Source organism: Numenius arquata, chromosome 8 (genome assembly GCF_964106895.1).
Source record: "Numenius arquata chromosome 8, bNumArq3.hap1.1, whole genome shotgun sequence".
Taxonomy (NCBI): Eukaryota; Metazoa; Chordata; class Aves; order Charadriiformes; family Scolopacidae; genus Numenius; species Numenius arquata.
In genome coordinates, this window is record NC_133583.1 from 38,651,449 (window position 1) to 38,668,151 (window position 16,703).

General features: G+C 35.8%; 1 protein-coding gene across 1 annotated transcript in view; it reads left to right on the forward strand.

Annotated features, from left to right (window-relative positions):
* VAV3 (vav guanine nucleotide exchange factor 3) overlaps nucleotides 1-16,703 on the forward strand; it is a 165,555-nt gene that overhangs the window by 127,272 nt on the left and 21,580 nt on the right. The window contains exons 20-21 of the mRNA XM_074152877.1: nucleotides 9,748-9,884; nucleotides 15,214-15,279. Coding sequence (XP_074008978.1) covers nucleotides 9,748-9,884; nucleotides 15,214-15,279 — 203 coding nt within the window. The remainder of the gene's footprint in view (nucleotides 1-9,747; nucleotides 9,885-15,213; nucleotides 15,280-16,703) is intronic.

Genomic DNA, 16,703 nt, shown 5'->3' on the forward strand with positions numbered 1-16,703 from the left:
TTAAGAACTCAAAGAGGTATCTGCCATAATCAGGGTAGAGGCCATGGAAGAGAAAAACTGTTCGAAGAGGAAGATCACAAGAGTGTTTAACTTGAAAAGCTGAAGGATTATGTAGCATTACAAAGAGGATGCGTGCAGGCAAGATTATTCTGTCATTTGCTGGAACCTGCCTGTTTTGCCAGGCATCAGCCACTTCCCCTTCACGTTATGTAATAATTTAAAATTCCTCTCTTGCCAAATAAATTATTTCTTTTAAATAGCAGAAGTGGAGAGTAAGGTCTTTTATCTTAGATGCAGATGCTATCAGTCAATACTGAATAAAAACAAAAAAATTGTATGAAAGATACATTAATTTTTATTTTTGCAGTCCTTGATGAATAAAGCATGTTGTCAGCAATGCATGTTGAAAAATTTTATTTGGGACCTGTGAAAGATTCTAGGTGGCATAGGTGTGCATTTTCATGGGTTATATTGTCCACAGTTACTGTCTTGCTGTCCATGATTATTATTTTAGTGTACAATATCTACACACTGAAGAGTGTAGTTTAGTCAGCAGGGTGACTAATTCCATTTGTGCTGAATAGACTTGTTGAAAGGTAGGGCTACCTCCATGCTTTCAGGCACGCTGCAGGTGAGATTTGACTATCATATTCTTACTGCAGTATGTTTATTTTTTATAAAGGAAAAAATTTATGTTTGTTTATACTTAATTTACCAAGTTCTTTTCAAAATGATTCAGTGTCTGAATGCTGAACAACAGAAAAATGCATAGGTCCTGTACAACATTCATGACATTTCACAGTATTAAATTCAGTTTCCGAAGAGGGGTTCTTGATTTCAAGCCTTTTTCCTCTTAATGCTTGATGCAGAATCATCCTAGGGCGGGCAGAAGGTAGTATTAAAAATGTAGCTCAAAGTAACTACTTCTGTGGAATAATGGATTTTTGTCTTCCAAGATTTGTCTCTGTTTTTCAGAGCTTTTTGCTGTACATAACCTACTACTGTCTGGTCACACCTTCATAGCTCATCTATAGTATCTGCCCAATGTAAGTTGTTAGCTCCTCAGGGCAAGGTACTTGTTTGAACAAATACACATTTTAGAATGCCATGCCTGTCTATGGCACCACATTAAAAGATGTGATAATTAACACTGGTTAATTTTCATACCTTGTGCTTTTATAAAAAGTGTACCACAGTTTTTAATTCTTATGCCAAAACTCTGATTTTCTCAACTTTAAGGAAAATAATGAAGCTTCTTAGTTTTGAGGCAACATTATTTTGAAAATTTATATCCTAAATCCACCTACTTGACTGCATTGAAATGCTGAGGTTTCATTATTTTGTCAAAACAAATGAAAACTCTATTTTTTGAAACCTGATTATTGTTTATTCAAATAATCAGAGATTTAGCACTCGGCCATTTCTAATGTTTGTTCAAAGAGCTGAGATTATTCTCAATCTAGACAATTCCAAAATCCATTACTCTCACAAAGATAGCTGCCTATATCACTGCAAGTAAGGACTAGTTGCCTGAATAAGCAGTTGAAGTTATGATTGTACAAAATGTACTTCCTTCACTTGTTTGGAGGATGACATGCTATGAAAGGGAAACCAAGGTCTGTCAGCAAAAGAAAAAATAATTTTCACTCTAAATTAATCACAAACTGTGTATGGCTACGACCATTAGAAAGTCTGTGACTTTCCTAGCTCTCTTCTGCTTTCTTTCAGTGCAGCCCTCTTTTTTTGAGAGGACAAACTGGAGATGTCAGTTTTAAATGCCAAGTATTTGGTTTTGAGTATAAATAAGATGACATGATGTTGGAATTGCACATAAAATTTCTATTATTTTAAACATCCTTTCTAGCATTTGTAATCCACAGTTACCTATCTCGGCCATGCCCAGGTTTTCTAAATTCATGTGCTGAAGTCTCTGTGTCAAGCTTAAAAAAAAAAAAAAATAGTTTAAAAAAATTTGTCAAGTGCAGCTGGAGCTAGTGGTGCTTGGTCTTTCTAGTACTTGGTACTTTGGGTTCCTTTATTGCTGCAGTTACATATGGATGTACAAAACCAAATGTATGCATTTTAAGAGAAGACAGTGTTTGAATGATGCCTAGGACAGCTTCTGAAAATGTTCGTTGTGTAAATGAGAATGGGTAGCATTTGTATGTCAGTAGATTCTTTCTGCAGTGTACTTAACTAATTTTCAGATTGCTTTTGCTCTGTTGTAAGATTTTGTCCTTTGACTTCCCAAGATCTTCACAGTTTCTTTTTCTTCTGTTCTGTTTTGAGAAGCAAAAAAGAAATTTAAACCTGAGGAGTGAATCTGTGAGAGTTATGAGCAGAACGACTCTTAAGGGCATGAGAGACCAATGATCATCGGTCATCTAAATAATGATAGGTTCGTTCCTTTTCTAAAAGGCAGCTCTCTGGCTTTCTCTACTTAATTTTAAAAATGTGGCTGTTCAGAAGCATTTATGCAGTGCCTGTTTTTTCTTGCACAAAGGCAAGCTTCCAGATTCCTTAAAATGAATGTCATGATGTGCCAAATGTCCCTGCTTAGGAGTTAAGTAAGAAAATGCCTTCTGTTGGAGTTATTTTTCTAAATAAAAAATTCCATTCTGAAACTTCAGTTTGGATTCTGAATTTTCTGAACTATATTGCTTATTTCTGATCAAAATAAATGCTAGCTGTATTTATAGGAGCCCTAAGTTAAGCATTATTTGGCCTTTGACTTAGAAGACCTGAAAACTTAAAGCTGCTACTGAGAGGGGACTGTCCATCTCAGTGAGTGTCATTTTGCCATGCTGCTAATTTTACTATGCTGCTAATTTTACTAACGTTACTCATATTGTTACAGCATAGAGAGTTACCTTCAAATGTTTTTGCTGAAAAAACATTTGGGCGAAGTCAAATACCTTTGTTCAGAGCACGGGAAGATGTCTGTTTATCTATGCATCATTCTTTAAGCAAAAGAAACTACTGTAATGTAAAAAAAAATCTGTGTAGAAATATTTCAGAAATTACACAGTTTCAAAAATGTAAACATGTAAATTGAAATAACGTAGCTAGGCTTGTTTATTTTCCTTGTAATGAACTCCTGCTATGATCTGCAATGTAGTTCCAAGTTTTGTGTAGATCTTATCTGGAAAATGGAAATTCAGCTACTTATCAGGGGGCTTTTTGCTAATGATCAGGTCTATAAAAAGCGAAGAAGGAAAAGGACTTCCTGAGTTGTGGTGTTTTCTGTTTCTGATAACAAGTTGTTGATCAGACTGTTAGCAGACAGATTTTTTTCCTCCCACACATCTTCATTTTGGTTGATGGTTGACCATTTTTGCAGAGGTTTCTGCCAAGAATACAGTTTATATATGTAACATTAAAGAGAAATGATGGAAAAATTGAGGCTTTGAATAATTACAGAAAATTTGACAGTTAGTAAAGGACTGGAGGGAACCCCGAACGCTGCTTCAAGAAGATTTTTAAGGAGGTGCGATGGTAGGAATGGTTGAGAGAGAAGAGTCACAGAAAGCAGGGCTAGGACTAAAAAAAAAAATAAATATTTCTTCATTATCTCCCTGTAGGGTGACAGTCTTAAAATCTCCTTTTTCTGTGGAAGTGGAAGAGAAATATAAATATTTATCACTTGTGGTTTGAGATGTGGTTTGGAGTGCACTATGAGTTTGTCATCTGAATTATGAGATAGTGAAGAATTTTGCACCCCCCATCCCTCAGTGCTTGTGAGTTCCTCGTTAATGGAAGAAAGCCCTGCTTCTTCCGTAAGGGTTACTCTACTTGCTTACCTTTATAAGCAGAAGCTTAAACAGTTAGTTGAGTAAGACTCTTGGTAACTGCTAAATGTTTTAATAGTCAGTCTTCTGAAGTTTTTTGATTTAAAATTGAGTCAAGCAGCAAACTCAGGGGTTGTGGTTGTCATATGAAAAATATTAGACTATATTGAACAGTACTCAGACAAAACAGCTAAGGGAACACAAGTGAAATATTCAAAGCCGATTCGTAGGCACTGTCAGCATTTCAGTCATCTTGCTTGAATGTAAGGCTTACAAGCAATATCTAAAATTAGAACTTTTAATTATGATGATATAAAAAAATAATGACTTAAGACTGGGAGAATTAAAAGTTCAATTTAAATACCTTCATTGAGGTATGCCTGTGTAGTTATTCATTGTATTAATTTTGTCCAATAGTAATTATTTAAATCATTACCACACTGACGAGTGCACTTAAAAGACTGTGCTGGCATGTTCCATGTACATGAGTTCTATAATTTGTGTTATAAGTACTCAGTCTAAAAGTAAAAAACAAAAACCCCAACTATTTTCTTTCGTGCCATTAATAGACAGGCCGAGAAATGGAACGTAAGTGGTTTTTGCAAGTGATTATGTAGTGTTGCTTTTCTCGTGTCTCCTCACTAGCTGAGAATTCTTTCTAGACAAGTTGTGCCTTTTGGCAGGAACTGTACAAAGCTATCGACTTCTGTTGGTTATGGGGATAGATGACACTGATTAGGAGTTAAGAAGCAGCTCTCTTAATAAATGCAAGAGATGAGAATCCAGTTTACTGTTAATTCTGCAACAAAATCATTAGGAGCAGGAATTTTAAACAGATCTGATTTGAAGAACATATAGAGAATGCCAAAGGACTTTGTTTTCTTATAGTCCACACTCAGGATAGAGCTTCCCTTTAACTAGCTTTTAGTTATATTAGTATTGGACCAAGATGTGGCCAAAATAGGTGGCAAGGCTGATGTTTCTTGTGTCATGGACGCTCAGATTGCAGGTATAACTGTCCACCTCCTCTTCATGCTGCTCTTCTTATCAACTCATCTGTCTTCCTCTCTTTTTTATCATAACTCCTTGTTACTTTATTATCTGCAGTTATGCTCATTGATCTGAAACCTTCACAATCTAACTTTACTTAGCATGGTGTAAATACTAATTTTGGATTTCTTCACTTTTATTTAAAAGCAAGGTCTCCTTTGCCTGTGTGTCTGTAGTTCGTGCTGTTAAAATGATTCATGACACTGGGGGTCACTGTTCAAACATTTAATCCAATGAGACAATGAGATACTGCTGTGGGTTACTCGGCCCTCATTTCCTCGTTGGAGGGTGAAGATGGCTGGAGATGCACCTGTACTGAGATTTGAGATGGAGTGTTTCTTCTGGTCTGTGCTATGGAAGGCTTATCAATTGCTAAATGTCAAGGCTGTTGCTTAGCAGAGCTGCATTCCCAATTGTTGTAGTTGCAAAAATATAAACCAAAAATGTTTAAAGCAAGTTCAGAGTGACCAAGCAGGCACCCAAACCACTGCTAGTGAATGAGGAACAGAATTAATGAGGCTTTACATCATTTCCTGTAGGAAAGGCAGATGTCATTATGCTGAGGTTCTGGAAACATGGCCTTATCAGTCTAAAATTCTGTTTCAGATTTGAAGCCTCATGAAGTCAGGAGGCTTTCTTCTATTACGTTACTGGTTTTCAGATTGGGTTATAAATACTTGGTGACTGTATTTTCCCTTGGCCGGGGGGGGAAGTATTCCTTTAAGACTTGTATTAACTAGGAATGGATGTTTAATGCAGACAAAGCTGGTTTACATCTTTGTGCTAATGGTATATAGTATATCCACAAATTCACCTTTGAACTGTGGTCGCCTATATTCTATATCATTATTCTGTATGTTAAAACGATCCCTGTCCATAGCGTAAACCATGTTCTGCATTGCTTGGATATAACAGATGCTGGAATCAATTTTGACAGATAGAGGTCATCGTAGGGCATGCATTATGCTTGCTGTTAGCAAAAAATAACATTTTTGAATCTGCATGAAACTATGTGTCATTCAGTGCTGTTCATAATTGCAGAGCTACTGTAAGGAATACAAGTAGTTTATATGTTCTCAGATTTTCTTATATAATGGGTATTATAACTTATTATGTACTATGTTAATTCTAAAATGTAACCTTCTTCCTTGACTCATGAGATTAAACACTCAGATGTGTGGTATGATTTATGAAGTGTTTTACTTTAATGTAGCCAAATTGGTACTTTGTAAATCCTGACTCTAGCATGCTTTCTGCTTTTCTCATGAGATGACACAGATAGATGATCTAAATTGTATGTCTGTGATCTGGTGCTGGGCTATGAAGACTTTTCTAGGAATATGAGGGTTTTCCTGGTTTTCAAGTGAAGAAAATTGCAGCTATTTATTGGTGGAATAACTGGACCAGTTTGCTTTTTGATTTCATGGTTGGAAGCTGCCAGGCTGGTTTTGCATCTTTAAATTAGGAAGTTTCCTGACAAAAGCTTTCAGTCATGTGGAAATCTGACCTCATGGAAGTCAATGGAATTTTTATCATTAATTGTAATAACACGTGGCTGATATCCTGACCTTTCTCTTTGTGTTGGAATTTTATCTGCTTTTAAAGATATTGATGAATAACTTTTTTTGTGCCAGATATGTTTCCAGAAGTTTTCTGTACTTGTCAGATACTCTCAGTACTGCAGCTGTGTACATGGCAATGGTGGTGTCTCTAATGCTTATCATATTTCACATTTTAGTCATTAATGCATAATGTTTTTATGCTGTTTCTATCATAAATAATCCATACTTACACTTAAAACATTTCAGGTTTCTGTAACATACCACTTTTTCTTTTCTGTATTATATTACAGCAAGTACTCAGGATTCTTAATGAGTATATTTGTGATGAATCTATGTGCCAATTAAGAATGAAATGTCAAGATAGACAAGGAAAATATTCTAGATCCTATCTGCCTGAACTTCAGTAAAGCAGTTGGTGTACTGCCTCAGAGAAATTGGTACATTATGAGAGGAGGCTAAAAGAACTTGGCTTGTTTAGCCTAGCAAAATGAAGGTTAAAAGGGGTATGATTGCTCTCTATAACTACATTATGAGAATAAACACAGACAAGGAAAAGAACTATTCGGACTGGTGCCTCTAGATGGATATAAGTTGGCCGTGAGCTAATTTACGCTGCAATGTAGAAGATTCTAAAAGCTCTGAGAATAAAGTTCTAGAATGAACAGTAGGAGCAAGCAAATTAGTTTTAGAATAAACTTGCTAAACAACTGAAAGATTGTATGAGCTGTTTCCTGTGATGACGATGGGTGGGACTTGATCCATCATAGGCCATTGTACTTTGTATAGGTTAGGAGACTGACCAGATTATGTCCAATTAAATTTATACCATTTTAGTGTTAATCTGCTAAACTGTTTCTGAGCTACTGTTAATGAAATCTATAATTATATGGTGAAATCAAAGTTGTATGTTCTGTTTGGAGCTCTTTGACTCTACCTCAATTTATTAATTTTTCTGTACCCCTTTTATTTCTTCCGTGCTTAATGCTGATATAAGGGATGTTCTGTGAGAAGAACACTTACCCATGGAAAAATAGCTATTCCAGAATAGTGCTTCTTTCTGACGGATTAATTCAAAGATTTCTTTGTGTTTTGTTCCTGGAAAGACTGTTTTTTAAAAAAATCCTTAAAATCACGTAACATGGACAGGTCCTTTTGATGATACTTTCATGTAACACTCATAAAACATGATACACATTCAGTTGCACATACAGGGTGTCTATGCATGTCTGGTATTGCTGATACTGAAATGAATGTCTTCTCTGTAACTTAGACACTCCTGTTGTTGGAAAGTTAATTTACCTTTGGTTGTTGTACTTCGAGGTACAAAGTACTTTTCAGAATCTGAGTTAAATCTAATGTGTGCTTAAATAATTATCACACGTTAGCACAAGGGAAATAATAATTTCCCTTGTGTATACATGCATCTTCGATCACTGGCCTTGAAGTTAGCAGGCAGTATCATTACTGAAGTGAGTGAATGAAAGTAATACAGTAATTAATGAAATCACAATGATGCACTGTATAGGAATCCTTGCCGTGTATCCCTTTTGTTCCAGGTGCTGGTTTATGTAGGTCTGGTGATGGAGCATATACATTGTGCATATACATAGGCAGTGTGTATTCATAACAAAAACAATGCTGAGTATAAATAACTCCTAAGTAGACCAAAGACAACAATTGGATAAAAGTAGGTAGCAAAATTACACTAGAAGAATAAGATTCATTGGTCACTATAGTAGAGAGCAGCTGTAGCACATCAATGCTGCAGTTGTCACAGCTTCTGTAGACGTTATAGCAGAAGTTTTAAGAAGGGATCTGAAACAAGATAATGGACTCTGTTAAGACTAAGACCTTAACCCACAAGCCTATTTAACTGAATAGGATTTTTTTCTAATGATGTCAAGAGGTGTTAGATCAAATCTTTAAACATTTTATCTGCCAAGGGAATTTTATGATTAAAATTGCTGTAGGTTTTTACAGAATTAAGCATATTGAATTATACACAACTATTTTAGGCATGATATGTTTTAATATGATTAGTTCTGTGTTACTTTTTGAATAATTCTGCTAGTTGACACAGCACGATTTTTTCCCCACATTCTCTTGGCCTGGTTTTTAGAGATGCCAATAATCTTAATTACTAGTGAAATAGAAATAAGTAGTCATTTTACACGTGTTTATGATTAATAGTTTCAGCAATATAGTATCTTTAAAAAAACCCAGGATTTGCACTGTAAAGTATGTGAGAGTATTTCTTGATTGTCTTCTGATGAGATCAATACAAAGGTGGTGTTTTAAGTATATTGTATCTGCACACTAAAAATGTGATAAACTAAATCACCTGATACAAGGTCTCATAACGTGAATAACTTTTTGCACAGTTGTTTTGACTTCCAAGTATGTGTCTAAGATGAGTGCATGATTACAGTCTGCTTATCACATATGTAGTGCCACCATTTATATTGTGATGAGGGAGTTTCCTTTCATTAGGAAAAAGTTGTCAGCTTTTGAGTAGATCCTTGTATGCAGTATTGCTTCTGTTTGCCACGCAATAGGTGCCAAATTTGGTGATGCTGAATCAGTATTTGAAAACATGACAGCCCCATCTCAAGCCTTCAGTTGAGAAATAAAGCAAAGTCTAGTATTTTCCTAAGTGGAATAATGGCTTACTAATAATTAGGTGCTCATTTTAAGTATGCCAGTTAACTTGAAGAAAGAGTAAAAGTTATGATGTCGTTTGGGTTGAGTAACTAAGAGCTGGTATTATTTGCTTAATGTTTCAGCAGCACTTGAAATTAGTATTTATTCTTAAATACAGAGAGTAATAATTATTGAAGGTTATCTCTTTCATGTTTCATACAATTTAGAGGAGATCATGGATATTTTTATGTCTTGCCGCTGAAATTATAGTAGTGCTCTGGCAACAGAAATAGGTCTTTTGTTGGCCTGCTGATCCTTTGTTGTTAGAATTAAGTTAATAATGACTCTTCAGTAAGAAACTGGTTAAATGTGGCAGCCCAGCTACCTTGACTTTGCATGCTTTCACTCGTATTTTTATTTATTAATATATATTTTTACAAAATCTTACTTAACGAAAACTTTTCTAGTTAAGGTTGTAAATGGATATGCCCACTTAATTGGAGCATTTTTTTATTATATAGTATTTTATATATTTATATATTATTATATAAAGCTTGAGGCCTTGGTGCCTTAGTCAGGTACCTAGTAAAGACATGGTGTTTCTTTGTTGATTCATTGCTTCTGTGGTCTTCAGATTTTATGAATTGTCATTAACTAAAAATATATGATGACTTATGTTTGCTTTGTTTCTATTTTTGTTTGTTCAGGTTTACCAAAAATGCAAGTAATTAGAAACTACAGTGGAATACCACAGCCAGCAACACAAGATGGTCCACCGTTGCATATCCAGATTGGAGACACTATTGAACTAATTAGAGGAGATGCGCATAGCTTGTTTTGGCAGGTAGTGTATCATTTAGCAAATGGCTATATTCTGTTAGTCACAGATACTAAATTCTTATTGAGACACGGCTCACATACCTTTTTTCCTTTTTGAAGAACTAAAGAATATCCTTGTGTTTTACCAAAAAATTGTCAAATTTATCCACTTTATCCCCAAAAAATACAACTATTTTGACTTTTGAAGGAACAGTAGTTCCTATATTGTATAAAACTTCATTCTTGCTGCCTTAAAGTGAAAGTCCCAGTGAATAAATCTGCAAGAACAGGGCATTGGTAGCAATCCTTCTAGTGAAATTATAGGAGTTAAGAAGAGTGTTTGGCATATAAACAGCAAAATCCTGTGAATTTTCAGTCACTGCTTCTCTAACATAGCAGAACTACAAGCTATATTGGCAAAACCCAGTTACGAATATTAGTTTTGTAGAGGAGAAAAATAGCTCCAGAAAACAGAACCACACCTAAACTTCTTGATGACCTCTCAAGTCAGTTAAGGAAAGCTTCTAATGTACATTGGAAAAGTATATTCTTTTAGTGGCAAAATTCAGTATCACGTGATTCACATCACTACTAGTGTTACTGGCATTTCTTTTTATTTGAGAACTATAAACAGATTCAAAATGCTGCCTTACATTCACTGTAAAGATAAATGTATTACAGCATGTCTCATTTCTCTTTATTATTTTTTTAATCGTTTATACTAGAATCCTGCATAAAACTGATATTGGATAAATGGAAATAGAGCTAAACAAAAGAACTTTCAGGATATTAATAGAACAACAACTGAGAAACATCTGTTGTTGTCTTGAATTGTTGTTCCTGTGTTTGCCGTTGTGATTTTCTTTTTTCTTTGAGGCCATAATAAGTTAATGAACATAATTATAAAAATTGCTTGGTCTGTTGCATAAGTTGGGTCATACTTTTTTTTTTTTTGCTGGCTTCAGTTAGGGTTGAATCTTCTCCAAACTCTTTGTGACTGAATCTGAATTCTGTTCCTATGCCACTGCATCATCCTGAACAACATTTAACTGGAGGAAGTAATAAACAATAGAATTGCTTTATCTATTTAAAAATATGTAAATAGCTGTAACACCCCCTCCCACCCTTGAACCCTGCCCAAAACCCAACAAATCAGCCCCCCTTATCCCTCCAAACCTGTTATTTAGCAGACCACAGATATTTCACATCACTAAAAATGTTTGTTTTTAAACATTGCTTGGCAGATTTTCACATATGCAGTGAAATATGCATATGCAGTTTTACATGTAGGGCTTGGGTTCTGCAAGGTCTTGAGTTCTGATCTAGAGAAGCATTTAAGCACACTTGTGGTTTGGGACTGGCTAGAAGGTAATCACCTGGCTAATACACTTAATACAAGCCAGAATTATTGGTACCTTGTGGGACTGATTCTATTGCCATGTTCATATACATCTGTCAACTCAATCTACTGGAATTTGTCTTAGATATTACTTGAACCTATCATGCTAAAGAATTTAGCTAGAATCTCACTGTGTTTAACTAGCAGAAACCGGAATGTGCGTGAGGCTTTTTCCCCAGAAGCCTTAATAATAGATTTGAATCTTAATAGAAATTGTCATCTCCATTAGCATCATTCAGGATTTTTTTTTATCACAAGCTGTCTTGTAATGACATCTGCATTTTAAAATACATATTAAGAAAAAACCCCTACAAAGCACAGTTCGTATTAAAACCTGTAAGTTTTATTCAAGAGGCGTTTTAAAGTAATTTACAGCTGGCCTGCAAAAGTACTATTGGAATGAATTTTTAAGTCAACAGTTACTCAGTTTAGGAATTCAAGTGCTTGTAATAGATAAGTATGTGTGGCTTACGTATAATTTTTTTGTTCTTTCTGGTACATCAAATAAACAGCACAAGTTACCAAGCAATGCTTAAAATACAGCTTAAATGTGATCAAATGTCTTTTGAGAGACATTGGAATCCTGCTAAGTTACTGCTGGGATGATTGTATAGCAATTATTGTGGTAAGTTGTGTAGTAATTCAAGACCATATACACACATGAATCTACCTGTTATGCAGTCTGGAAAACAGGAGAAGTATGGGGGTTTTTCTTTATGAAACAGTAAATACTTTTCTGGGAGGCAAACTGAGCAATCACAGAGATGGTAACATGGCTGGGATAAGTATTTCTGATTTCCATGAATTTGTTTTCTGCCTCTTCACTGGTATCATCCAAAACCTAAGCGTTCTTCAAAGAGAATGTGTAATATGGGCAGGGGTGGGGTGATACTGTCACAAGTTATTTTACACCCCTCAGTAACCACCTGGATGTGTATAAAAAGATGGTCTTGTGCTGAAACCAATGCATGTCCTTATGCGCGACTGCTTTGCTTTGCTCAGTCAAGGTGGAAGACTAGAAGAGCCATGCTGCTCACCTAGCCGGTGCTCAGCTAACATCACTTGCAGAATGAAATAAAAGGAAGAGAGGCTGGGAGAGGGAGAGAAAGTAGAAAACTTGGTGTTCTAAATGGAAATTTCAGACCCCTTAACTGGATCACTACCAGTTGTTTCAGCTGTGGAAGTGCAGCTTTGAAGTGGTCAGATTTTTATTATAGATGTGAATATTTCTCTCCTCTCCTGAGTTTGGTTTGAGTAAATTGGTACCTGCTTAACCTGAGGGTAGGCTTTCAGGGGTGCTGCAGTGCCTACCATAAGATATAATGTAATTCTAGTTCTACAGGTTTGCATTGCAATTACCCGCCATCCTCAGGCAATCATGTTTCTCAAGTATGCCGAAAGAATACAGATATTTCCTGGACTGATTCTTTCCTTTTTCAAAACCAGCTTTTATTTGATGCAGATTAAACCCATATCAAGTAATAGCTTTTACAGATGTGTTTCTAATGCTTCAATAGTTAGTGGTTCTGCTGCAAACAGCCAAAAGGCATTAAGTATATTGTAAATATATGTATGATATAAAATTGAAACATTGGGGAGGCAGCACTGTACAACTGCCTTTTGAAAGTGCCTTTTTTTGCCTTTTGGTTTGTAATTCAATTTGTAATTTTTCATCTCTTTCCTTCCTCTCTTCACCACACTTTGCAGTAAACAAAATGAAAATGGGAGAAGGACATGATAATTTATAAATTTTAGCTATTCTGGAGTTCTAGTTCTGTGCATGTGCTATGAAGTTAATGGGCATTGCATAGCTAAGTAGCAGGTTGCAGTCTGGAAATACACAGCAAATGTGTCAAATGGCTGCAGAAAAGTCTCTCATTAAAACAGGTACAAGAGTCACATCAGCCTCTAGTTTTGCTAAGTCTGTCATTGAAAGAAATGAGCTGAAGGGCTTCGTTGGCTGTTATATACATGAATACGTATGGACACATACACATGCATACGTGTAATATATTTTAATATAGAATGTAATAATTTAGAAATGCAATGTAATAGTATATACATAACATACATTTTGAAACTAGTTCTGTCCAGTCCTTTGCTTCTGCTTTTATAATGACCATAAGCCATTATAGGGCAGTGTTCAAGTGAAATGCTTACTCATCAAACAACAAGCAATTAGCAAGCAGGAAACATAAAGCAGAAAGAAATGATTAGTAGAAGTAAAGTATGGTGGCATAATAATTTTGCTGTTAATGGGTTGATGGATAGATCTTAAATTTTAAAATCATCATCTGACAACAGGTGATGGTTTTGTGTATGACGACACAAAGCCTTGATGAATTTAGCTAGGATTTCTAAATGTAAACAAAATAATCTAGTCTCCTAAGGACATTATCAAATTATTTGTATGAGATCGTTATCGACAGAGCATTTTGAAGTGAGCTGTTCTTTCAGCAACGTGTAATAAATGAAACGCTGTTCTGGTTGAGGATTTGCTTTTACCTAACTAAGAAAGCCATCTACAGTTATCTCATGTGAAGCTTGTCTTCAGAAAACAAGGCCTTTCTTGGGTTGTCTCAGTGCTTAATACATTCATGGCTGTCCTGGTTTCTGCTGGGGCAGAGTTATGGTACAGTGACAGCTGGGACAGCTCCACCCTGTTTGAAATTGCTGAATTGTTTTGCGTGATGTTATTAGGGTATAATTACACATTTAGTGTTACAGAAACAAAATTAACTAAAACCCCAAAGAAATTCCACATCTGTTTCTGAAGCATTTTTCCCCTTTTAGTTTTTTATGTTGCAGGTATGCCATCAAAAATAAAAAAGAAATATGATTTTCAAGATTGCAATGCTTGTAAAGTAATCATTCTTACTCTCATTGCCAAATGCTGGTAGTATATTATGTTTACAGTCAGCGTCTTGGAGGTTAGGCATCTAGGTGTTTTTAAAAATCTGTGAAATCAAAACACTTGTTTGCCAAAATACACATTTTGATGCCTTCCTTTTATATATCTATGCTTAGAAATTTTAGCTATGTGCTCTGTTCTGCTCTGAAAAATGTGGTCAGCATGGTCACAGCCAAATGTTTACTAGCACTAGAGAGGTGTTTTTATTTTGCTGTTTTATCTAGCTGAGGAGGTATTCTTCGGAAGAGCTTTGTGGTGAATTGTGAGTTCCTGAGGCATGGCTCTGTGATGATCAGGTCACTTTTGGCCCTAAGAAGCCCAGAGTAAATTGCTGGTCCTGCAACTTTGGGGCAGCAGTTGTGTTGCATAAAAGGCTCAGTTTAGGCCATGCTGGATGCATTTCTGTAGCTGGTCTCTGATGTTGTGTGGGCCCATCTACAACATGTTGTGAATATATCATACACAGAGAGTGTGTTAGTGTTCTCATGCCCACCAGATTTCCAATGATTTGCATCACTTATGGAAACCCTTAACTATAGAACTTTGTATCTGAACTTGCTGATGGATTAAGTTCCCTAAGTTCCCACTGGAGTTAGCGTGATTTCTCAGGTGCTGCAACTGCTACTGCATGGTGGTGTAGTCATTTTGGGGTCTGTAATATTGCAGTGTGGTAGCTCTCACTAGAGTGATGCCAACTGAGGATGAAGTAACTTGAAGGAGACAATTAACATTAATGAAGATATTGGACCCTGGCAGACATTGACAGAACTGTGAATCACAACGCAGGCTGAGTTCCCTTCTTGCATCTCATCTCTCAGAGCTCTTAGGTGTATCAGCTATAATTATTACTTAATTATATAAATGAAAAAACAAACAAAAAAAACCTACAAAAAACACTCAACTGTTGAGTAGTGCTTTATTAGAACAGCATTTTATTTTCTTTGATATACTCTTGTTGTCCTAAATCCATATGTGTGTATTATTATTTACTATTAATCTCATTATGTCTCAAAAATGGAAAATTTTGTGGTTTTTTTTTTCTAGGGCAGAAATCTAACAACAGGAGAACTTGGATTCTTCCCAAGTGACGCAGTAAAGCCGAGCCCGTGTGTAAGTACAATTATTTAATTCAGTTTGTCATCTTACAGAAAAACTGCCTAGTTCATATCATTGCTTTATTAACCTTACCTTAGGAAAATCATGTTATTTTTAGTTCCTTTGTGTTTTCATGGTATGTTCAATATTGCTTAAAATATAGCATTCTAATACTTCTAGTTATTGGATGTAAATAGGACATGGCAAGAAAAGATGTTTGAGAAGCAGAGCTAACTTTTGGGAATATTAATAAATTGAACTGTCTAAAGAGTTTCCAGAGTATAGAACAAACGCATTTTATGTGAAAGTGCACTTTCTTCTGTCCCCAGCAGTAAGGTCATAATGCTGTGGTTCTAATCTATTCCCCAGTCACTTTGGGTTAGAGAGAGGGATTACACCGTAAGCAGTGAGTTTAAAAATGTGTAAGAGTAAAACTAATATAAAACTTTGAATTCAGACTGCTCGATAAATTTTCTCCACTTTGTACGTTCTTACCAGCCTTTTATTTCACACAAGGATGTTCTCAATCTAGAAAAGTTCAGGATAACAAATAAGAAAAATTATTTTATAATATGTACTGAAGAGTTTTGTATACAGGTGTGATGATGCGTTAATATACTGTATGCTTGCTCCTTCATTCTCTGCCCTCTATAATACTGTGCATCAGAATACAGTATGTCCCTTTGGGATTGATGTAAACCCATAAAAAGTGATAAATCATATTCCTTTGCTTTAAGACAGCTTTAACTTCTCTTAGCTTGATTCACAACACTTTGACTTATTAAGAGAATTGCTTTCATTACAGCAATCAAGAAATACCACTTAAATGGTTTATAAGCAGGAGGAATCAGCTGTGAGTGGCTGCATTTTGGTATGCTTCTAAGGCTTATATTGTGCCTTAGTTTCTAAAACAAATATACATGTGATCCTAAAGAATATAAATACATTATTATATCCTGAGACATCTTTAGTACCCTATATTTTCAGAATTTTGTTTGAAGAGGGATGCACAGAATATTTGTAGGTACAAGGTATATTAGATTGGGTAAGAGAACAGATTTGGAATAAAGATGAAAATGTTATGTGAATCGTAATATTGCTTGGGTCAGAAGGGACCTTAAAGATCATCTAGTTCCAACCCCCCTGCCATGGGCAGGGACACCTCCCACTAGACCAGGTTGCTCAAAGCCCCATCCAACTTGGCCTTGGACACTTCCAGGGATGGGGCATCCACAGCTTCTCTGGGCAACCTGTTCCTGTGCCTCACCACCCTCACAGTAAAGAACTTCTTCCTAATATCTAATCTAAATCTACCCTTTGTCAGTTTAAAACCGTTACCCCTCGTTCTATCACTACACTCCCTGATAAAGAGTCCCTCCCCATCTCTCCTGTAGGCCCCCTTTAGATACTGGAAGGCTGCTATAAGGTCTCCCCAGAGC